Below are 25,857 nucleotides of genomic sequence, written 5' to 3'. Positions count from 1 at the left end.
TACGAGTCAGGTTTTTTTGCTTTAATATAAGTGGCAATTTTTTTTTCACACATCTCGTTTTTGAACTCCCATGCGTATTTGTTACTATCAACTATATGGCATCAATGCATACAATTCAAACGATCTTTTCACAAAACCACAAAAATTGCATAGCAAATACATTCTCAGGATTTTTAATAAAGTTTACTTTGAGAGCACAAAGTGAGGAATTAATTATAAAACAATTTGGTTAAGCAAAATAAATATCTAAAAGATGTTTTAAAAATAGACTATAGTGGATGAGCTACCCCTTCGTGTAACAAGATTTGTCTCTCCTGGCATTTAAACATATTGAGATTGATATTGAATTGTTTCCCTTTGATAACAACCAGTTCCAAAGCAAGATTATTTGTTTGATGATTTTTAATTGATTAACAATATTTTGATAAAGGAAAAGGATAATACTTTCAAGTTCGAGGTCTCACAAAGGCTTTTTCACCTTCTATTCTAATTTTACATTAAAAACCCAAATTTAGATGAAAAGGCTACGAAGGTGCCCTTTAGCTATTCACTTATTAACTAATACGTCATTTAGTCTCTTGTGGAGATTTATCTCACATCACATCTTCTAATCTTATATTTATTGTCTTCGATTTCTGTTTTTGTTTTTGTAATGGCGTTGTAGGTTTGTTTTTGACTTATGCTTTTGAATTTCCTTCCGCCTCTTTAAAGTTTATGATTTAGGAAGGCAAAAACGGTTATCTTTAACAGTTATAACTAATAGTCATATATAACGAATATGGAAATGTGGCCAAAATGGATCCGATCGGTAAATATTTTTCTTTACAATTTCTTACCAAGAATATTCTCTTTCAATTGTTTTAATTTAAAATCAACTCTCTAAAAAATAACAAGACTCCATCCTGACAAGGTTAATCGTTACAAAATTTATGTGACAAAAATGGCCTTGTATACGTTCTATTTGTCGTAGTTTAAATTTCTCTCTTTCTCCTTGAGCCAGACTAAATCGTACACCTTATGTCAAGAGCATCACATGAGCTACTTGTGGAGCAGGAATTGTTTACCCTATGAACATCTGAATTCAAACAATGTGTATGTTCAAAGCTGTTTTGTTAACTTTTTAGTATCTCTCTTGGGGTCTTTAAACATCATATGATTGTTTACCCCCCCCCCCCCCCCACCCTTCTCATTTGTTATTTTTTTTTCTTACCGGTACATAAGAAGTTAAATTCACCGAGACAAATTGCATCATGCAATTTGGCACCGTCGATTGTAATAACAACACATTCCTGTTCTGCTGGCTTATCTGGTTGTCCTGATGCCCAATGTTGTAAGTTAAAAGATGTGTTATCCAACAGTTGAAAAATATTGCCAGATGATCTTTTCAGTCCTATGTACGCATACGTTTCGGAGACTCTAAAAATATGAAGTTAAAAGCTACAAGTAACATATATATAGAGATTGGTCGTAGTCTGTATAAAGCTGGGGTCACACATTCACGATTTTTACTGCCGTCCTTGACAGGACCATTCCCGATTAAAATTTGTCAAAAGTCTGATCAAGATCCTGTGAATCGTGGATGGAAATTCGATTTGTATCTTTCGCCAGGTAAAATTCGACCGAGTCTGTCACGACTGTGTCCCGATTCTACCGAATGTAATCCGACAGAGATCAGATAGTGACAAGACAGTGAACCGACGCTGACGGAAGTTATCCGTTCGAAAACTGTCGGCATAATCGGGATGATCAGGTACTGTCGGAACGTAATCCTATCACGGTCCGCTCTATCGCATTGCAAACGGCTTTGTCTGGTCTCAGTCGTATTGTATTCTGTTATTGTCGGGACTTCTCCAGATCATTCCCGTTCCACAGGACACCGTCCCGAATACACAGAACATTGTTAGGAATTCGATCCGATACAGCAGAATCTGTCACGACATAGGCACGATTGTAATCCGACTAGACAAAATCGGCTGAGTTTCCCCGAATGTTACGGGACGCACCTAACTGTCGGGGTGCTTTGCCGAACTATTCAGACCCTTCCCGACCAGTAGGAATCTGTTACGAACTAAAACGACTGCGTTCAGACAATAATAGGACATTCCAGATAATTGAGGATACTAATCCGACTTTTTCACTTTTCGTGTCGTATCGCTGTCTGATCTCAAACGGGAGCAATAATCGGCAATGTGTGAACCCCGCATTACGTCGTGTCTAAGTATCGTGATACATTTTTGTTTGTGGACTGATACCTTGTAAGAGACAAAGTCAACACACTGACTAGTTGTGCTTCAATATTGCACGACAGGGTGCCTGAGTATCCAATTTAAATGTTCTCTTCCTGATCTTACATGAATGATTTAACTGACTAATTTCTTCAGAAAGATTGCCAAATGAAATAAAGGTTAGTTTAAAGTCTTTAACAGCATTTGCAATATTAAAAAAATTTCAGTCTCCATGGAAAAATTATAAAAAAAAAGTTTTCAAAAGTTCTCTAAACTATGTTGATTTTATTGATAAAGGCATATGATCAGAAGATCTGGTCATTTTAGTGCATACACTTAATGGTAAAATTTTAGGGAAGAATGGTACTCAGTTATTATTAAATAATAAAATGATGATTAAAAAACCTAAATGACGTCGCGTACGGTGTTGGTGATAATACAGGGTTTGCTTTCCAGTTCGTCTTTATTGCATTTGTTAGAAGTTTCGGAATTGATAACTTTATAAATGTATATACCAAATGTGCGTAATTAAAAGTAGAAATGGAATATGCCTTAAAATAAATACTTTTATTCATTTTGTTACTCGAATGATCCCTCATGACACTGATTTTGAGAGTGTAGACAAGTAACATCGCGACATATGATGATGGTAAAATTTTAGGGAAGAATGGTACTCAGTTATAATAAAATGATGATTAAAATATCTAAATAAGAGTTTTAGAGACTATTTAGCAGGATTTTTTAAAATAAAACTTGGAAGTTGGCAACGTCCAAACACGGAAATACTGACATCGGGCACACTTATTTCGTTTGAACATCTGAATAATGTTATTTGCTTGATTTATAATTTGGGTTTTCCGATTTCAATGGGACATTGCGTAAACTTCATATACATTTTACTGTTCTGCCCTTCCACACAATTAACTCACTTTGAATAAAGTATTCCGATACGAATTTGTATTAAATAATGAAATACGGATATATTTGCATCGCAATAGCAATAAAGAAAAACAAAAGATATGGGCTATCTATCAATGACACAAAATCAGTACATGACCAGTAAAACAAAACACAATTGCAAAGGATTATTGCTTGCATTGCTGTTCTTCATCTCGAAGACACAGTAGGACATTTAACACGGGACAAAAACAAAACAAAAAAAAAAACAAAAAATATAACCGCACTGCAAATTTAAGACAGCCACTAGCACCGGCTTTTATTAGAGGAATTATCTGCCAAATGATTTGGATAGACTTTGAAAGATGAAATACCACCAAATCGGGCCCGGTAAAAAAGAACATACACATGTACAAATGTAAAACAAAATAGTCAATACGCAACGCATGAGTTCACATTTTCCCAATGATATGTTTATTAACATAAGAGAACGACCATTAAACTTCAAGAAGCGGGGGAGGGGTAGGGATTTGGGGGTTATGGCTTTTTCTAAAAAAAATTTATTCTGATTCCCAATTTGATGAAAAGAAATATTTTAGTCAATCAGATGACAAAAAAATCTATTCGGAATCCAGATTTTTCCCAAACCTTATAGTGTTATATCTTAAAAAATTATCTGAAAATATCTTATAGCGTTGAAAAACTAAATAAAATTGTTCGTGCTTTGCGCGAAAAAAAAAATCGGAATCACAATAAGCCCCATGCCCCTTTGAACTCCCTTAATGTTCTGAAGGTGAGGTTGTATTAATGATGTAAAAACAAAGACTTACTCTTTATCTTTCAGGAACTCTTTCGTCATTAAATATCTTTCCTCGGTGTCAATTATCGCTAATGATTTGTTTAGCTTCTCGCATTCAGTTATGGCAGTATTAAAATTGGCTTTTTTTGAACTGAGGTAAAAACCTGTGAAAACATAAAAAAAAACAATATTTGAATTGTAGGTTAGAAAACTTAGTGTATGTTGTGAGTAAAAAAATCAACATTCATGCTTTAAAGAAAGATAATGAAAGCTACACATGTCTGTGGTTTCAAGTACCATAGCGTCTATCGTGTTATGGGTGTAAGCTATAGGCCAGAGTACGGCCTTCAACAATGAGAGTAAAAAAAAACCAAGTATTTTTTATTTCAATGTAACTGTTACACGAACTTGTTTTTGAGGAGGTAACGATCTGTTGTAAAGGTGTTTGGAAACTCAATGACTGTATAAAAAATGTATATAGCATAAACGGTAACGCATTAATGATAACGCAATATACATTTTTGCATTTCAAAACTTTAAAAGCAGAGATAGCCATACAATCGACTGATTTCGAAGCTAATGAAGATGCTAATAGATATAGGAAGATGTGGTATGAGTACCAATGAGACGATTCTCCATCAATTTAACAATTTATAAAAGTAAACCATTACTGTATAGGTCGAGGTACGGCCTTCAACACGGAGATTTGACTCACACCGAACAGCAAGCTATAAAGGACACCAAAAAATACTAGTGTAAAACCATTCAAACGGGAAAACCAACGGTCTAATCTATACTATTAAACGAGAAGACCTCATTTTTGGTGTCGCTTCTCTTCTTTCCACAATAAATTAATCAACACGACTCTGTGTCCGATATGTACAGTGCATAGTCGCATTTGTCATCCATTCATATGATTATTCAGATTGAGTTGTTTTGGGAGAAAAACGAGAAAAAAGGCATCCGGATATTGTCCCGTCATTGGACGAAATTTTAAGTCAGATTATACTTCCGGTTTGCGTTTTTCTGTATATTTTGAACAAACAAATAGTACGAATAAAGTGTATTTTAATTCTTTTCAGAGTTTATTAAATGGAGAGGTCTGTATACTATGTCAGTTGACCACCATGGATCGATTACTAAACTAAGAATTGAAAGTAAATACACTTTATTTATATAGTAATATACAGATAAGCGCTAAAATTATTCATGTGAACTTTTGATACCTTTTCTGAAATTCTCCATTCATTAAATATTTTACAAAATTCATTGATTACAAAAAAAAAAAAGATGTGGTATGATTGCCATGTTGAGACAACTCTCCACAAGAGACCAAAATGACACAGAAATTAACGACTATAGGTCACCGTACGGCCTTCAACAACGAGCAAAGCCCATACCGCATACTCAGCTTTAAAAGGCCCCGAAATGACGATGTAAAAAAATTCAAACGAGAAAACTAGCGGCCTTATTTATGTGCAAAAAAGGAAAGAAAAACAAATATGTAACACACAAACAAACGACAACCACTGAACTACAGGCTCCTTACTTAAATGTTCATAACATACTGTATGTTCATATTAAAATTGATAGAAAACCAAAAATTGGGAATTTTGGAAATGAAGGAGGAGGTATAAAACGTCTAACAACACTTTACATACTTTTAACTCCGCTCTGAATGCCCGCGATTTCGCGGGTGTGTTCTAGTCTATATAAAAACGAGAAACGAGAAACACGTATGAACTACTTAAACAGACGACAACTACTGTACATTAATATATTTAACACAAAGTCAGGGCTGAGAGCAAGAACATGAAACGCCCGTCTTCTGCACGTTTACACTGATAAAAATGATTATTACATTGGTTGCAATGAATTACATTGATTTCCCAGTTAGATAAAAACCGATAAATTCACATGTGAAATAAACGTGGTTATTTCACTCTCTGACGTCATACAACAATAGGCGTTGTCAAGACGTCGATAACGGCGGATCAAAACAAATTGTGAATGCGTAGAAAAAAGATATAGTTCCTTACATGTTATACATTAACTTCTTACAAAAAACCCATTTGCCAATGTAATAAAAAGAATAACTAATTAAAGAATTCAAATATCGAAAAATATTCAACTCGTGACCGAACAACACTGATAATTAACTCATGCGCTACGCGCATTCGTGAATTAATGTGTTGTTCGGTTACGCGTTGAATATTTTTCTCTATTTGAATTCTTCGATTAGTTATTCTATAAATATTAACAGGAAACTGTTACATTATTAGAGGTTATTAAAATGGCTCTGTATAAAAAGTTTCACAGGTTATAAATCCTTCAGTGTATGAATATTTTATCACATATGACTGCTAAAACGTCCCATAAATCTGGAAAGACAAACCTTTTTTAAATATAAAAATCTTTAAAAAAAAAAGTGCACGATAAGGGACAAATTGTCATGAACAGAGTCCCATTACCCTACAATCCTTAAAGTAAAAAGGCATGAAAATTTACAGAGCCCTGTGATGAAATTTCCAGAAAATTTATCTCAGGAAAGTTGTGTTATTGTAGCAAAAGTTGAAAATCAATAAAGAAGATGAAGAATTTAAATCATATTCTCATTAAAAACGAATTAACACTTCCTGCTTCAATACTCCATTCTTTGTGTTATTTTTCTCATTACAAGTAAACTGTTTTGTTACGACAATCTATCTACAAGAAAGGTCGTGATTGTAAGCAACTAAAGGCCTTCAACAATGAGGAAAAAACCTATACAATAAAGTAACCTGTAAAAGGCCCTGGTATAATGAATGGATTAACAATTTAAAAGTCTATTTAGTGTGTACTTGTGTTGACTCGCTCATGTAATTGAAAACAAATATTGTCTTGGTCAAGTGAATAAGAGGGTTCAAATATTTTTACTTGACTACATTTTTTTTATTGAAATATGATTATTTGTAAAAATGGCAAATCAACCATGATAGACGATAACAAACAATAGATCTAATAACGTTGAAATGAATGCGCTTAATGTGAAATGCTAATACAAAACCCAATATATCTCCTTTTTTATATTCTATATCTCGCTATTTCTTTTACCCTGAATCTTGTCGGTCCTATATATAACAATACATACCACAATCATCTTCATCAATCTGCCCATCATTGTCATTGTCTGCTTTGTCACCTGGAACCATAGTCTTATTCACAAGTACTTCCTGTAATCAATTAATTAAAGAATGTGTAAATTGGAAGACAAAATAGAATTTCAAAATCTAGAATAAACCGAGGAGAATCATAAAACTCAGTCAGATACAAAATTTCTAACAAAACACGGTTACATTTACAAGGCGGATGATTGGAGGCAGTAGATGGATTAAAAGAAAACAAGGTTATAACGGGGTTGAAAATTGGAGTCAGGTCACCTTCTAGGGAGAATCAGAAAACTTTTTTTTCAGGCGGCTCAAATTTAAAAAAAAGAAAGGTTACACTTAAACAGTAGGTGACTGTAGGCAGAAGATGGATTAAAAAAGAGAGGATATTCCGGGATAAAGAAATAGGAGTAAGGTCGTCGTCAAATGCCTGGTGTGTGACTCCTCCTTGTAAATAAATTCATCATCGATACCAGGATTGAAGATTTATATTCATGCAACACGATCGTTTCGTCTACAAAAAACTCATCAGTGACGCTCGAATAAAAAAATGTTTAAAAGACCTAATAAAGTAAGACGTTTAAGAGCACTGAGGACCATCAATAAATGGCGTCCGTATGGCTATACGGGATGCACAAATAAGTGTTCTTGTAACAACTCTGTATGGGGTCCTTAGATTACCTGTTGAAAAACATAACTGATGTTCAAAATGTCTTCATTAATTTTCAAGTGGTCAAATTTTATATAAAGGCTTCGACCCGATCCACCCAGTCCACCTAATCTGTATCCATATTATATTTAGTGTTCATTTCATTTCATGCATTATACAAATAGAGAATATCAACAAATCTTGTTGCAGATTTATAATCTATATATATTTAGGTCCGTGTATATCTGCGTCCATTCGTTTTTCGTTTTGAAATATCAAAAACAAAAAACAAAAAACGAAAGTGTTTTCATTTTTCGTTTTTGATTTCATAAAAACCAAAATGAAAAACGAAAGTGTTTTCATTTTTCGTCTTTGATTTCTTAAAAACCAAAACGAAAAACGAAAGTGTTTTCATTTTTCGTTTTTGATTTCTTAAAAATTAAAATGAAAAACAAAAGTGTTTTCGTTTTTCGTTTTTGATTTCACAAACAAAAAACGAAAAACAAAAGTATTTTCATTTTTCATTTCACAAAAACAAAAAACGAAAAACGAAAGTGTATTTATGTTATCTTTCCAACACAGTTTAATTGTCATTCAAAAAATGACAATGTTGTCATTTGTCATTCATTTAAAGGTCGTTAAAGTATTATACATGCACAGCGGTTGTCAGATCAATACTACTTTAATCGAAGATAATGTCGACGGATGCAAAAGTCTTTAGCAATCGGAACAATATGGATGCGTGAACTTTTAAGTTTAGAAAGGTCGATCCAAGATTATTAGAATTGATGACCAAGATCCATCTGCCAGTATTTTACGAACTACGAGGACGATAATGTATTTTGCTTGATTCAATTTTCAAAATTTCCGCAATTTCACAATTCAAACTGGGATATTAAATTGGTTTGTCATTAGAAGCCTATAAGGTATTAATTTTGCTTATTTGTGAAGACTATATATGAGGTGACATTAACTAGATGTCGTTGATGGGGGATTATGGAATTGAGAATAGTGGACAAAAAATATAAATAATAGAGACAATGGACCAAGAAGTAAATAAAATAGCTAGAATAATGGTGTTAAAATTTAATGGTAAGAGAATAATAGTCCAAAAGTATAAAGAATAGAGAATATGGCATAAAATATCAAAGAATACAGAAATTAAGAACCCCGAATCCAGACCATCATACTAGTTGCCTTAATGAACGTTAGTTTGTCTCTTGGAGATTGCTATTGGTTATCATATGGTTTCTCTTTATTTCTATGTCTATTAATTCAGAAGCATGCTTTCATTATTTACCAACATTTTACATATCACATTATAAAACTAGAGGTTCTAAAGAGCCTGTGTCGCTCACCTTGGTCTATGTGAATATTAAACAATGGAAACAGATGGATTCATGGCAAAATTGTGTTTTGGTGATGGTGATGTGTTTGTAGATCTTACTTTACTAAACATTCTTGCTGCTTACAATTATCTCTATCTATAACAGTACTTTCTGTGGAAAATGTTATTGAAAATCTTCAAATTTTAAGAAAATTGTTAAAAATTGACTATGAAGGGCAATAACTCCTAAAGTGGTCAACTGACCATTTTGGTCATGTTGACTTATTTGTAGATCTTACTTTGCTGAACATTATTGCTGTTTACAGTTTATCTCTATCTATAATAATATTCAAGATAATAACCAAAAACAGCAAAATTTCCATAAAATTACCAATTCAGGGGCAGCAACCCAACAACGGATATCCGATTCATCTGAAAATTTCAGGGCAGATAGATCTTGACCTGATGAACAATTTTAGCCCTGTAAGATTTGCTCTTAATGCTTTGGTTTTTGAGTTATAAGCCAAAAACTGCATTTTACCCCTATGTTCTATTTTTAGCTATGGCGGCCATCTTGGTTGGTTGGGCGGGTCACCGGACACATTTTTTAAACTAGATACCCCAATGATGATTGTGACCAAGTTTGGTTAAATTTGGCCCAGTAGTTTCAGAGGAGAAGATTTTTGTAAAAGTTAACGCAGGACGACGGACGACGACGACGACGGACGCCGGACGCCAAGTGATGAGAAAAGCTCACTTGGCCTTTCGGCCAGGTGAGCTAAAAAGACTATTATTTTGCAAACTACAATAGATTTCCGGTAATTGTTCTGCATAGACCACACCACATTGGAGTCCCTGTAAAAATATTTTCAAGTGGACCGTAGTTACCCACCCTACCCCATCATTACATAAAAGTTAATAATCAAATGTCTACGGAAATACTTCTGTCCGAACAATGTGTAAAGGGGAGCTTGGTAGCTGATGTCTGCTGGAGAAAAAAAATCAAGGTTGCTGTTTAGCTTATTTTTTTTCAAAGATAGGTCCAAAGTTGGGGTCGAACACCGAACCCCATCCTTACCGAAAATGTAATAAAAATTGTCCTCACTAGGTGCAAAGGGAAGCTGGGTAGCTGGGGTCTACAGTAGAAAAATCCAGGGTGTTGTTCTGCTTAGTTTTGTTTTTCTAAAGTAGGTCTAAAGTTGAGGTCGTTACCCTACAAAAACCCTTACCAGACAGTTAATAATGCGGCAATACTTTTATCTGCTCTAGGTGAGAACGTAAGCTAGAGATCTAGGGCCTACTTGATCAAAATTACAAGTTAATTTATAGCACGGATCAATCTTTTTTAAGCTAATAAATAATTTATTTGCCCACCATACTTTGAATACAAAAAATAAACCTTTTGTCCAGTCATATTTAAGCGAAATCCACTAGTTCAGAGGTAGAATGTTTTGTAAAAACAGTTTCGTGTGGCAAAAAAAAGTTAAGCACGAGTGCAACTTTCTTTTCTTTTAATGCAGAATTATTATTACTTTTCATGAACTATTTGACAGGATGCCAATAATAAGGAAAGCTATTTCACCCAATAGTGCAATTTTGCCATCATTGAAAAAAATCATAATTATTTACGATTCTATAAAAACTCCAAGTGTTAAAATTGAGAAAGGAAATGGTGAATATGTCAAAGCGACAACCACCCGACCATAGAGCAAACAACAGCCGAAGGCAACCAATGGGTCTTCAATGTAGCGAGAATTCCCGCATTAACTATTGAATTGACTATTTAAAATGTAAAGCGGGCAGTACGCTGCGTAATATATCGAAAGCGATTGATTTTGCCTTTATATAACTAATAATAACATAAGATGTATGTTTCATTATAATTCGTTATTCTGATTGGCTAACTGCACATCTCATGTTACATTACACAACGAAAATCATTATTCATGATGACACGAGGTCCCACAATAAAGTGCAAAGGTGAATTTAATAAAAACTTGATAAAAATCGTGTTTTCATGATCCTAGCTAAAACATGTAATTATAAATATTGAATGCTTCTTTTTGTAACTTCATAGCAGGGGTTAAAATTTTTTGTTACAGCTAACTTGCCCAGGACTTATTGGCAGCAGCCCTGTTGGAAGAACTGCTAGTCCATCAAAACTGACCTGCTAGCCCTAGTATGCCTTAAAAATCAAGAGTTTGCTGCATAATACAAAGTGGGTGTCCTTTGTTTTGAAGGAGACATTATACACTGTATTTGATATTTTTGTTGATCTGTTATTTATTCTTTTGGTGGTTAACCTAACTTAGTTGTTCCCACATTCAAAGCAGACTTTTTATTGGCGTTCTTGGGGCAACTAACGGCAATATTCACAGAGCATTGTCTGGTTTTTTTTTCATCAGCAACAGCCAACCTTGCCAGGGGAATCATTGTGTCCCAGTTCTGCCAACTTTTCAGGAAATGAATGCTTGATTTTTTTGCTAAATTGTAAAGATCAAAGAGAAAAAACAATAGATCAAAGGAAAATGCCGCCAAATAAGCATGAACATGTGTGAGTCTCGCGCTAAAGACTTGACAGCCCTGCTGTCCTGGACACTATTATTTTTTTTCCGCGTCTTTTCCTGTCGTATTTAGCATTTTTGGGGGGTGAATGTTCAGCCTCGTTACTCCCTTCATCTACCGTTTTTCGTTGAAACTGACGAAGTTCCTGGGGTTCCCGTACTAATATATTAAGAAATATTTTGTTGCATGGTTTCGTGCTCAAGAGCTGTGCAACAAGCTTTTGCTTGTAGTAAAATGATCAATCAATCAATCAATCAATCAATCAATCAATCAATCAATCAATTGATCAATCAATAAAATTGAGAATGAAAATAAAAAAATGTGTCAAAGAAACAACAGTCAGCCTAACCAAAGAGCAAAGCCGAAGGCCACCAATGAGTCTTCAACACAACGAAAAAATCCGGGCTTCAGCTGGTCTCTAAATAAAAATATATACTAGTAATGTGAAAATGGACGTCATACTTTAACTTAGACAAAACAAAAAAAAAAACATAAAAAAACTAACAAAGATCAGAGTCAGGCGCAAAAATACGCCGGGGCTACACATGCTTTGCTAGATCTCAACCCTCCCGCTTTACAATTATATCTAGCTCATGTAGAATAAACAAACACACAACAATATGCACAGAGAAACTCAGTTTAAAAGAAATCCGACCATCTTGGTTAGTTGGTAAGGTCACCGGACACTTTTGTTATACTAGATATCCCAATGATGATGGTGGCTAAGTTTGGTTGAATTTGGCTCAATAGTTTCAGAGGAGAAGATTTTTGTAAAAGTTACGACGACGGACGACGGACGCCAAGATATAAGAAAAGCTCACTTGACACTTAGGGCCAGGTGAGCTAAAAAACGAGAAGCGAGAACGACATCAACAAACGACAACTACTGTTTTTTGTGTGATTTTTTTATTAATAGACCAAATATTTCATGATTTTTTATTATCTAGGACTGTCTTTTTGATTAACAATTGATAACCAAGTTTAATAAAATCATATGTGTGTATAGCAAACATATTAACTTTGGCTTGAAAACCGTCTATTTAATTGTTTTCGACTCGCTCTGCTCGGTCGGAAAAATTGACAAGAATAAAATCCTAAGATTGAACGCGTTCTTTCAACAATCTTATTAAAATTAATATATATATTAATTTTCCATACACATAAGTATTACGAAATTAGAGATATACATTTTGATTAGATTAGTTCGTCTAATTTACAAATGTGGTGTTATCTGTAGTAAATTTACTGACTTCTTTAATAAAGGATTTGAATAAGAATGTGTCCATACCACATAAATGCCCCACTCGCACTATCATTTTCCATGTCTAGTGGACCGTGGAATTGAGGGTCAGAACTCTATATTTGGCATTGAAATTAAAAAAGATCATATGATATAGAATATGTGTACTGAGTTTAAAAAAAATATATATCTGTACATTAACTTCACTTTCAAGTATAGAGATGTGATTTTTTTTGCTGAGACAAGTGCTTGTGACAATCCAAAAGAACTTGCAGTCATTCGATGTTCAGTACTTCAGTACTTTGATTGTTTGAAAACGAGGTAGAAATACCCTGCCACATTCGGTATGTGTTTTTGTTATACCTTTTTTTTCCTTCTGTTTTGTATCGATCTCATACGTTAAGCCCTTTTCCACTGATTTGTATAGTTTGTTCTTATTCAATGGTTTTCGTTTGTTGATGTCTTTTATATGTGTTTTTCGTAATTCATGTTGTTTTAAAATAGGCTGTTATTTTTCTCAATTGAACTGTTTCATATTTTTCAATTCATGGACTATTGTAGCCGACAATACCGTATGTTTTTTGTAATTGTTGAAGATTATATGGTTGCCTATATATAATTGCTTACATCCACTACATTTGAACTTTGTTGGATAGTTGACCCATTTGCATTAATACCAAATATCCTTATTAAAAGTTGAGGGGTGTGTGTGTTTCTTTGGAAAATTTCAATGTTTTTCTCCCAGGTCACCCAGTTTGAATAGAATATTTTGACATTTTGCTGTACGTGCTCTTGGATTTGAGTTAAGAGCCAACCAAAGCTCACGGCCTGTTGGTGGGTAGTTGATGACTATATGGTAAGCTCTGGATGTCTTTTTGAGTATTGCATACGGTTATTTGGATGTCTTCATGCCATGCATTGTCCCATTACTTTATATAGACAGCTTATCAGTCAACCTGATCTATCAAGTAGCTCTCCTCGCCTTTTGTATAGTCAGACGAAAAACAAGATATAAACTGACTTAGCCGCTGGTATATACATGTTTATTTAATATACTCATATAAATATAAAAAAGAAGATGTGGTATGATTGTCAATGAGACAACTCTTCACAAGAGACCAACATAACACAGAAATTATCAACTATAGGTCATCGTACGACCTTCAACAATGAGCAAAGCCCATACCGCATAGTCAGATATAAAAGGCCCCGAAATGACAATGTAAAACAATTCAAACAAGAAAACTAACTTATTTATGCACAAAAATTGAACGAAAAACAAAAATGTAACACATAAACAAACGACAACCACTGAATTACAGGCTCCTGATTTGGGACAGGCACATACATTTTGAATTTGGTTGGGTTAAACATGTTAGCGGGATCCCAAATTCAAGTCAAATTGATATTTTAAAACAACATAAAAGTTAAAAAGTGTAAAAACAAAAATATTTTAATGTGAAAATATTATTGTGTTTGTGAGTGGAAAACTACTTAAAATTGTAGAAATATTCAAAAGTAGCTCTCGCGTTTTTGTTCTGCGGCTACGTTAACGGAACATCAATCAAGTAATCGATCTTCATGACTATATGGCTTCAATATTTAATGGTATAAAATATCATATTCTGCTTGTCGTAGACTCAAAAAGACTTCAAGTTGGAATAGATCTAAGAAGACTAAAGAACGTTCATGTGTGGTTTAGCAATTGTACATGCCCACGAAACCGACGTCCAGATATTGTTCGGAAGATGTTTTGAGAAGTTCCGATGCGATCGGACAAGTAAAATTAAATTGTTACAGTATATTACAGAACACAAAACTGGCTATCTTTGCTGTAAATACAAGTTAAAAACCTGACATGGTTTACCTTCAAGCTAAAAATCCCAATCCCACGGCATCAAATAATTTATAAAAAAACATATGACCTTTAACATTGGAAGTCTAAACTAGCATTGACCCGTGTCCAGGTCCGAAATAGAAAATAAAGAGATGTGGAGTAAATGTACACGGGACAAAATCGCACACAATATATAGAAAAAATACAAATTATTAATGAACAGGGCTTTTATGCCTGTTCTTCATCTTGAAAGGAGCTGGAGGGTCTTCAACGAGGAACTAGAACATTGATCCTCATTATACAAAAGTAACATAGGTTAGTGCATCGGACTATACAAAAACATAAGTTCCTGGTTCGATTACCGTTCCGGTGAGAAAATTTCCAATCCACTATCAATAAATACTAGAACACACCCGCGAAATCGCGGGCATTCAGAGCGGAGTTAAAAGTATGTAAAGTGTTGTTAGAAGTTTTATACCTCCTCCTTCATTTCCAAAATTCCCAATTTTTGGATTTCTATCAATTTCAATATGAACATACATTTACATTTAGTATGTTATGAACATTTAAGTAAGGAGCCTGTAGTTCAGTGGTTGTCGTTTGTTTGTGTGTTACATATTTGTTTTTCTTTCCTTTTTTGTACATAAATAAGGCCGCTAGTTTTCTCGTTTGAATTTTTTACATCGTCATTTCGGGGCCTTTTTATAAAGCTGAGTATGCGGTATGGGCTTTGCTCGTTGTTGAAGGCCGTACAGTGACCTATAGTCGTAAATTTCTGTGTCATTTTGGTCTCTTGTGGAGAGTTGTCTCAACATGGCAATCATACCACATCTTTTTTGTTTTTGTAATGAATATTTAATGAATGGAGAATTTCAGAAAAGGTATCAAAAGTTCACATGAATAATTTTAGCGCTTATCTGTATATTACTATATAAATAAAGTGTCTTTACTTTCAATTCTTAGTTTAGTAATCGATCCATGGTGGTCAATTGACATAGTATACAGACCCTCTCCATTTAATAAACTCTGACCAGAATTAAAATACACTTTATTCGTACTATTTGTTTGTTCAAAGTATACAGAAAAACGCAAACCGGAAGTATAATCTGACTTAAAATTTCGTCCAATGACGGGACAATATCCGGATGCCTTTTTTCTCGTTTTTCTCCCAAAATAACTCAATCTGAATAATCATATGAATGGATGACAAATGCGACTATGCACTGTACATATAGGACACAGAGTCGTGTTGATTAATTTATTGTGGAAAGAAGAGAAGCGACACCAACAATGAGGTCTTCTCGTTTAATAGTATAGATGTTTAAACTAACAATAGCCACACACTTGACTTTGTGGATTACATTATTTTTTACATCATCCTACATGATGTCTTTTGATATTGTTCATACCTGTAAATACTAAAAGTCTTACACTGTATCTATATATTTTGCTCCGAGACCAGAACATAATAAAATAAATAAATTAAAACTTGCGCTTTAGATTAAGAAAGGGTGCGAAAGATTTTGTATCATTTTTTCCAGTTCTTCTGGCGTCATTGAGCCCTTCCCTCGCCAACAATATATAGTTTGCTTTATTTGTAAAAGAGGCTAGTTACGCTACAATATCATCATCTTAGATTAACCTCTCCAAACTTAAAAGTAAAGATCACGCACCCTTATTGTTTAGATTGATAAAGACTTTTACATCCGTCGACATTATCTTCGATTAAAGTAGTATTGATCTGACAACCGCTGTGCATGTATACTTTAACGACCTTTAAATGAATGACAAATGACAACATTGTCATTTTTTGAATGACAATTAAACTGTGTTGGAAATATAACATAAATACACTTTCGTTTTTCGTTTTTTTTTTTTTTTTGTGAAATCAAAAATGAAAAATGAAAACACTTTCATTTTTCGATTTTAGTTTTTGAGAAATCAAAATTGAAAAATGAAAATACTTTTGTTTTTCGTTTTTTGTTTGTGAAATCAAAAACGAAAAACGAAAACACTTTTGTTTTTCATTTTGGTTTTTAAGAAATCAAAAACGAAAAATGAAAACACTTTCGTTTTTCGTTTTGGTTTTCAAGAAATCAAAAACGAAAAATGAAAACACTTTCGTTTTTCATTTTGGTTTTTATGAAATCAAAAACGAAAAATGAAAACACTTTCGTTTTTTGTTTTTGATATTTCAAAACGAAAAACGAATGGACGCAGATATACACGGACCTATTTAGATTTACTTTCACAATATGATTAATATTTATTTCCTTATTGTTATACAGTTAAATTTGTGGATTTTAGGCTGTAGAATTCAACACTTTAATTTCATAGCTTCTTTCACAAAATATATAACGACTTAAAGTTGTAATGAACATAACTCAGGCGTATTCCCTGATACACCATTCCGACTCCGAGCCGTTCAGGTTGTGCTCTGAATCGTTATTAGCGTAGAAGAAGAACGTACCAATGTTAAAGCGGACTCACGAACCAGATTTCGAGGAGTACATATATTCATTAATTGGTACGAGTTATCTATCGTATTGAAAAGCTTATGTATGATTTTACTTATATCATTCTTCCTAAACAAGTTTGAATAAACAGGCACATAAATTTATCTGAAACGCTACATGGTAGAACTGTTGGATTCATAGATATAATAGAAAAACTAAAATAGAAGAACATACATTACGAAGAAGAAAAAAATCCAAAAAAATCGAAACCAACCGTTGAAAAATTGCAATAATTCAACGAATTTTGAAGAATGTAGCAAAATAGCCTGTCAATGGTTTGAATCTATGTTAACTATAGAAAAATGGGAAAAAAAGTTTTTAACCCTGGTACCTCCATACACTGAACTGAAAATATCATGACTGGTCACATACTAATGCGCCAAGTTTACGTTAAGGCATTGCGTCTTGTACGAATATTATGATAAAATAGAAATGAAAAAAAAAATAATCAGTACATACCCGTAGAAATGGCTGACTGAAATATAGTGTATCTTTGATATATGGTGTGCCGGCATGGTCCCTTTGTCCAAATATAGTAACATGCTTATAGACTAAATTGAGGGATTGACAGGAATTGCTATCCACTTTAGTTGCAATATATCCAGAATTACCTATAATTCTTGGTTCAGAATGAATTGTTACATCCTCGTCACCACTAATAATAGCAAAACCGTTATATCTGCAATGTGTATTAAAGTTATATTCAAAGTATTGTTCAGTTGGAGGTACATTCAACATCAGACCTTGTTTTGAGCCCGTTGTAAGTATTTGACAAATCATAATAGGTTTATTTGCCGTCACGTGAACAATGTCTCCTCGGTTTAGGGCTCCTTGTATATAATGCTCTGTCGAATTTATACGCGTTATAGTCTGACCGGAAACCTTTACAACTGTTTCTCTATATCGAGGAACTATACGGATCATGTCACCCATATCGTCAATATTGGAATCAACTAATATGAAATCCTTTCCCCAAGTGTGGACGGGTGTCATTTGAGCAAGGAATGTACTTTCAACGTCTCCCCTTCTGACAATCGTGTCGATCCCTCCCGCAAAGACTGCAATCTTTTCTGAACTTTTGATAAGAGTTCCAGTGAAATCACATTGTTTACATTCCAACAGCAGTGTCTCGTTATCTAATAACTGGATTTGTATTTGTTGTCCTTCATTGTAGGATGTTTTGTGATACTGTACTTCCATACTGTTTTCTCTGGGTAGTATTACATTGACACGAACTAAACCAGTATTAGGAACAGTAGACAGTGCAAGAAAACAGCTTCCGAGAATCTGGCAATAGGTAATTACTCTATATTCATTTCCAAGACTTTCAATTGGGTAAATTGTTACAGGTTCCAAGTCGTCGATCATCAACCTTAATGCTATCAGGTTTTGTTGAATGTTGTCATGTTCAATATTGATGTACACAGCTGATTGTGTTACATTACCAGGTATAAGATGATCATCTGGTTCTACATCAAATTGATATACTCCATTTTGATCTGGTTCTAGTCTTTGTCCAATATTTACCGATAATTCAGATAATGGAACTGAATAATGTGTTTGAACTTCAAATGAAACCTTCACGTTGCCATTGTTGTTAGTCGCAAACGGTACCATGACAAATGAAACTGCTCCAAAAACAACTGTAAAATTTTTGAAAAAATCTTATGAGAAGTACACAATATTGGTAAATCTTGGTGTGTTAATGTACCAAAAACATATCAACACAATGTTAGCTATACCCTTAATACATTGGACTAGGAGTACCATGCGAAAAGTGTCAATCGAAGTCAGTTATTCATTCCTTATTTCGTATTCGTTACCTTTTCGTTACCAATTATTTGTTACCTATTCGTTACATGTTCCTTATACCTCATTCGTTACTTATTCGTTACCTATTCGTTACCTATTCATTACCTATTATTCGTTACTTATTCGTTATGTTTCTTATTCCTCATTTGTTACCTATTCCTTATTCCTTGCCTATTCATTACCTATTCGTTACCTATTATTCGTTACTAATGCGTTAAGTTTCTTATTCCTCATGCCTTACCTATTCGTTACCTATTCCTTATTCGTTACCTATTCATTACCTATTATCCGTTACTTATGCGTTAAGTTTCTTATTCCTCATTCGTTACCTATTCCTTATTCCTTTTTCCTTATTCGTTACATATTCGTTACTTATTCCGTATTCGTTAATATGAGTCAACTCTTTTAAATCAACTGTACGTTTTAATCACATAAAATAACAAAAATAACCAGGCTTCTCAATGATCAAATTTAGCGTTTGTCAAACTGCTATATAACCATTTCATAACAGCTGAATTAAATGTACAAAAAACAGACAAGGCAAGCAACAACTTTTACTTTCTGTCATTGCAGTGTTAACTGTACCACATGCAATATATTAGGCTTCCCATAAGATTCATGGTAAATTTTGAATACTCTGTTCAATTGGATTAGTTTAAACATATTTATTTATAGTGGATTGGGAAACAAGTTTTGAAACTTATATTAATCCCTTTCCACTTTGCGGATGCGAGTGCTGCCTTGTAGCGGCATTAGCCTACTCTTTTTCGAAATCTACAAGAGTGTCTTTAACGTGCAATAGATATGACTCTCTCTTAACACGGGTCAGCCATTTATCGTCCCCTTCCGACGGACTATCATCGTTTCCTCAAGACCATACTCGCAGATGGTGTCAAGGGAGAGCCGAAAATTGAGTTCCTGAAATTTTCATCCCAAACGGGAATCGAACCAAGAACCTTTGTGTTAGTAGTCCGATGCACTAACCACTACACCACGGCTCTCTGGATTGTATTGGATGTAGGCCTGATTCATTCACTGTACATTTTTAATCAAATGCGTAGGGACGCCATCATGATACAATACAAAACGGAACAAATTGGTACAAAATAGTACAAAAAAGTCCAAATATTATCGATTGATGAGTGTAAAGGTGTAAGCTGGTCTTTTGCATAATTGACAAGACACCCTCTGCCTAAGCGATATCATTTTTCAGAATACAAAACCTATATTCCTTAGGTTTATAGCTTATAAACTAAAGAGATCATATTTCAACCTCTTATACAACTGACGCCTTGAAAATTTTCAAGTAAAAGAAAGTAGCGGTAACCCAAATTTACAAAAAGCCAAAAATCGAAACGCTGATATAATGATATCAAACTTCACTGACAAATGCAGGATCCTTGATACACGACTGCTAATTCTATTTTTATGGCCCCTAAAATACTACCCCTTCGATTTGTTATTAAATTCGTGTTGGTCAACTTAGTTTTAAGGGATGGTCTTTTTATAGTCTTTCTTTGCAACGGCATTGTCAGTTTTCTAGTATCGTTAGTTTCCTCTTGTCCTTCGAGTTTAAATTAACCCATTAGTATCATTTGCCTCTTTTTTCTTAAAATATTTAAAAAAAAACTAATGACAATATGTAACATTTGTTTAGAAGAAGAATAGAAAGGACCCGTTTAAATTGATCAATGTTTAAATTGATAATCAATTCAATACAATTACTTGCTAATATAATACACATAGTAATACATTGACATGTGGGTCAAAATAAGAAATCAGCCCTCTGTGTGTCTGTATAATTTATCAGCTCACCAGTGTGTCAACATAATTTATCAGGTCACCTGAGTGTCAATATAATAATCAACCCCCTGTGTGTCAATAGAATTATTAACTAACCTGTGTGTTAATATAACAGTAAATCCACCAGTGTGTCAATATAATATTCAACCCACTTAAGTATTAAAGGGGCACTAGCTACTTTAATTAAAAAAATAAAAAATATAATATATTTTGTTCAATCATCAATGAAAGTGAAATAGTGAAATAATTAGCAGCCAGTATGGGTTAATTTTGTCAAAATAAGCGTAGAAACATTGATAATGTATTATTCACTTGCAAGACATAAATCATTTAATTGAGTTATTCGATCCACAAAAACTCATTCTTATACAGGTAAACACGATGATTAACATATATTTTTAGTCTATAACATAAAATTAAACAGACATAGAAAAAAAACCAATTACACGAGTTTGCTTTATCTATTTATATCTTTATTTATGATTATATCACTTCTATGGTCATCTGAAGTATTCGGAGGCCAACTCGATAATTAATTAGATGGCATTTAGACTAAAAAAAACCCACACGAAACGAAGCTACATATTCTCGACATAATGCCATGTAAACTTCTTATTTTATATTGCTTATGATTTGGATAAATGTTTTACATTGTCATTCATCAAATAATAGAATTTTAGTCAAATTGGTGACCATGAATTTGACAGCTAGTGTCCCTTTAAAATAATAATCAACAAATCTATCTGTCAATAAAGTAATACACCAACAAGTGCATCAACATAATTTATCGGTTCACCTACCTGTAAACATAATTAATAGACTTACCTGTGCAATGAAAAAGCAGGAGTGATGCAAAGATGACTTTGTAAGCCATCATCCATCAAATGAATTAACTGAAAAAGATATTGGTTTTCTATTTTATCAATTGACATTTAAAATTTAAGTATTTTATCTTTTTTAGTTACAAAGGATGTCTTATTTAAACCTTACGTATTTCAAATCGCACAAAATATAATGATGAGATGTTTCAAGACACAGCTATACGTAACTGAAACCTTTCAAAATTTAGATAAACCTCATTGTTATCTATGATTTTTTTTTTATTATTCAGTTAAAAGGAAAGGAAAGCAAATTCGCGAAAAGGGTGTGATGAGGAGTATGTATTTAACAAAAAGTATTATTAATTCCCACCCTCAGTCTAAGTTCTACGTAGTACTATCAGAATCAGACGACAAGTGTTTTTTTTATTTGGGGGATCTTAACACTTCTCCATAACCTATTAGTTTCTTGTCAGTTAGATCTTTTTGGTAGAACAGTCAACCCTGTTCTGTTGTATATATGAGAAATATGGAGATTCAATAACTGTGATATCATTGAAAAGCTTCATCTAAAATTTTGAAATTTGTTCCTAAATCTGAAATTGCCCACGAGTCACTGTATTAGATACGATGAACTAAGACGTGTTCACTTTCTATTGATGTAAAACTAAGGGTGATATCATACTGGTCGAAATTGATAATGGGAAAGCTGTCAAGTATTCTTGTATTATTTTAACTACTGTACCACTTGTATTGTACTAAAACATAGATTTTAAATGGTTAATATTTGTTAAACGTATATTTGATGAATGTGGATTTTCTTATACATGTATCAGGAACATATAGCTCTAGATGTATGATTGAAATATGATATGTTGGATCATTTCAAACAAACATGGAACGAGACTTTTTAAAACTGTTCCAAAGCCTTGAATTATCTTTTTTTTTAAGAATTTATTGTGTTAATAATTATTTAATATTTTAGACGATTTTGTTTTGCATTATGTAAAATTAGAATATGTTAACAAAAACTTCCTGTCGAAATTAGAAGATGGTAGACTATATAGAAAGAGAAAAAAGAAAGTAAAATTTATGTAATGAAGATATTGGAGATAAGTTGCATTACATTACTTAATATTCACATTGTAAAGAAGAGAGAAATAGATATAAGTTTTAATAGAAGGCCAAGTAGTATACTATTTAATGAAACTATATATGTTGTCTACACATAGGACAGATCTCATAGATTTATGTAAGTTCATGCGAATTTTAAACAAGCGAGTGTGTCCTCATGAATAATTTTGTTTTGTTTTTGTTTTTGTTTTTGTTGTTGTATATATTGTATATTTATGTTATATTCAATGTATTATATTGTACCTTGTATTTGGTGATGAGAATAAAGATATATACTACAAAAAGTGCTATTAATCCCCCTCAGTTTTAATTCTACGTCATACGATCAGAATCAGGCGACAATTTTTTTTTAAACATCTTAATACTTTTAGATTGTGAAAAATAAACTGGAAAGTTCATGTTGCGATTATGTTAAGTACACTGTACATGTATATATGTAAGAAGTAAGTCTATAAATCTCACAGAATGACCAAAGCACACATGTGCACATGGCACAGACATGGTACAGTCAATGAGTTCAAAATCAAAAGCCATTCAAGAATAACCAGAATATTTGTTCGAACTGAATACAATATAATAATATATTGATTGTAAAACGGTATTATACTTTGCATGATATACTACCTGATATAATCACTTTAAAACTCAATATTCTGTTAATTATTTATTTGTATATTTAAAGAGGGGCATAAAGGGAGTTTCTGCACGGAAGAACGCGAAATAAATTGCCATTTCTCGATGAAAGAACAATTAAATTCCAAGCACGTTTACTTTTTACCGATTTCACGAAACACGAGGAATAACGAACCTATTTCACGGCTGCACGTGAAATAAAAATGGCAAAATACGTTGCACAAAAATAGCCCTTTACCACCCTCTTTATAGATAATTGATTATTGTTACGTTTTTCCTCTAGAACTCATAGACAAAATTTATTATCAAAACTAAATCGTAAAATAAAGGCAGCATAAAAAACAAAGTGACAAAAAATAAAATCTGCTGAGAATAAAACATTTCAAAATAATGGAATCAAAAACAAATTTTCATCGCAATATTGTTAAATAATGTCATTGGTCATTTAAACGAGACTTGTTTTCTCGTTTGAGTCGGAACTCAAGTTGAGATGACCAATATTAATCTGTTAATCGCTATTTTACATATGACGATGTTGTTAATTTTCTTGACAACCGCACGTGTAACCTTAGTTTCTAGCGATAATTTTTCCTATCACTCTACTTTGCTCAAAACGGAAATTATCACTCAGTAAGATCAAAGGAAAAATTTGTAAAATAGCGATAACTATTGATTATCGTTGATCATCTCAGCAAGATTGATTTTCTCGCTTGAGCCGGTTCCTATTGTATTTGGTGATGAGAATATCTCTGGATTCATTGACAAGTATCTAAATCGAAGCATATTGCAAGCATTTTGATCCTATAAGATTGAACTATAAGAATGAAACAGAATTGAAATCAAGGTCGTACAGAACATATTTAAGAATTAACACTAAAAATATCTCCTGAATGTTTTAAACACCAGTAAACTACTGTTGCCTTTATTAATAACAAGCTGTTAGTTTGGAGAAATCAAGCTTCTCAATGGTCAAAATTTGTGTTTGTCAAACTACTATACATCTATTCTGTAAATTTAAAGATTAAATTAAAAAAAGAACTTTTGTCAGCAGGTTAAGATAATTAGTTTGTCAAAAGATAATTAATGAAAATTATACTAGCAAAATCTTTTTGAGTCAAAGTGTTGGATATTCCCTTAACATTCATCAGTTCCCGAAAAATTAAAATACACTATAAATATTTCAAACGTCAATTATTTAACTGATGGACATAAAATACAAAAATGATAACAGATTCTTATAAAATCATACTACACCGGTGAAATCTAATTAAATTACTGAGATGTAAAATTTTTGTCACTTTTCTGTAAGAAACAATGATTCAAAATCTAGTGAATTGAAACCATGCAACTATTTTTTTGTGTTTATATCTACTACAGTTTTATTTTTAAATTCTCCTTTATTTTTGTGCATCCATGATAATTTGTGCTCTTTTGTTGCGTGTTATTTTCATAAATGTATCAACTTTTAAAACATGTTGAACATAATATCGCTTTATTGATTACATTCCATCGGTGATACATTTATAGTTTAAATTCAAACTTAATAATGTTGATGAATATTGCCTTAGACTTTTAGTTTATGTTAATGAAATTGAATATGTTTGACAGAAATATCGTTTATTAAAATATTTTATTTTGCTTTTAAAGTAATCAGGTTAGCTTTTTTCATCAACAAAATTGTATGTTATTTAAAACAGATATAAGCTTTTTATTAAACGAGATTACGTGTATGTCTATTTTCTTTTTATTTATCAAATTATTAATATTTTGATAACATGTAGGAACCATGATCATGTTAATCACAATTTTATCGAAACAATAATTTTAACCTATATTTTATTGCAAAATAACCGCTATTTAAACCTGTAAGTTTCGCTGCTTTTAAATTTGAGCAAAACTAATCCAATGATACGAGAAAACTGTTTGTTTAAGAAAACAAAACGTTAATTTGAATGTTTTGTTATGTCTTATTTAAATGAAACATGCTTTTACATGTGCCGCCAAATCAGAAAATACCATGGTGTTAAAAATGTTACACGCTGACTACTTTGATATACCACTGTTTGGTTTCTCGACAATAATATGCGACAAAAAAGCAAGTACACATACATGTAACACTGGCACAGGTGTAGTGACTATTTTATTAACCAAAGGTAAATAAACTATTCTATTTTTTTTTGGCACCAGACCTACTCGTGTAGAATAGAGAGTTTATTTCACTGTGTCAGTGTCTTGGTTTCGATCTGTGGTTGTTAAAGTGCCACGATAATTGTCAACAGGAAAAAAAAATTGCATGATTATTACTTCGCACAAAAGCAGTGTTAGATATACCCGTATGGTAATATGACTCTTAAAACACACGAACACATGATGGCTACATCGGTCTAGTTTATAATACGTCTCTATGGTTCATGGCGCTAAATAAAATTGTGTAAAGATAATAATCAGATAAATAA

At 32.9% G+C, this 25,857-nt stretch overlaps 1 protein-coding gene across 1 annotated transcript in view; it reads right to left on the bottom strand.

The window, feature by feature from the left end:
• LOC143043028 (uncharacterized) overlaps positions 1-21,709 on the bottom strand; it is a 38,900-nt gene extending 17,191 nt beyond the window's left edge. Inside the window, exons 1-5 of the mRNA XM_076215526.1 lie at positions 21,642-21,709; positions 17,661-18,844; positions 7,052-7,133; positions 3,953-4,085; positions 1,211-1,416 (exon numbers count right to left, since the gene is read on the bottom strand). Coding sequence (XP_076071641.1) covers positions 1,211-1,416; positions 3,953-4,085; positions 7,052-7,133; positions 17,661-18,844; positions 21,642-21,693 — 1,657 coding nt within the window. The 5' untranslated portion in view covers positions 21,694-21,709. The remainder of the gene's footprint in view (positions 1-1,210; positions 1,417-3,952; positions 4,086-7,051; positions 7,134-17,660; positions 18,845-21,641) is intronic.
• Between the last annotated feature and the right edge of the window lie 4,148 nt (positions 21,710-25,857).

Source organism: Mytilus galloprovincialis, chromosome 8 (genome assembly GCF_965363235.1).
Source record: "Mytilus galloprovincialis chromosome 8, xbMytGall1.hap1.1, whole genome shotgun sequence".
Classification (NCBI taxonomy): domain Eukaryota; kingdom Metazoa; phylum Mollusca; class Bivalvia; order Mytilida; family Mytilidae; genus Mytilus; species Mytilus galloprovincialis.
Note: the sequence above shows the minus strand (reverse complement) of the source record. Positions and strands in the feature narration are given on the sequence as shown.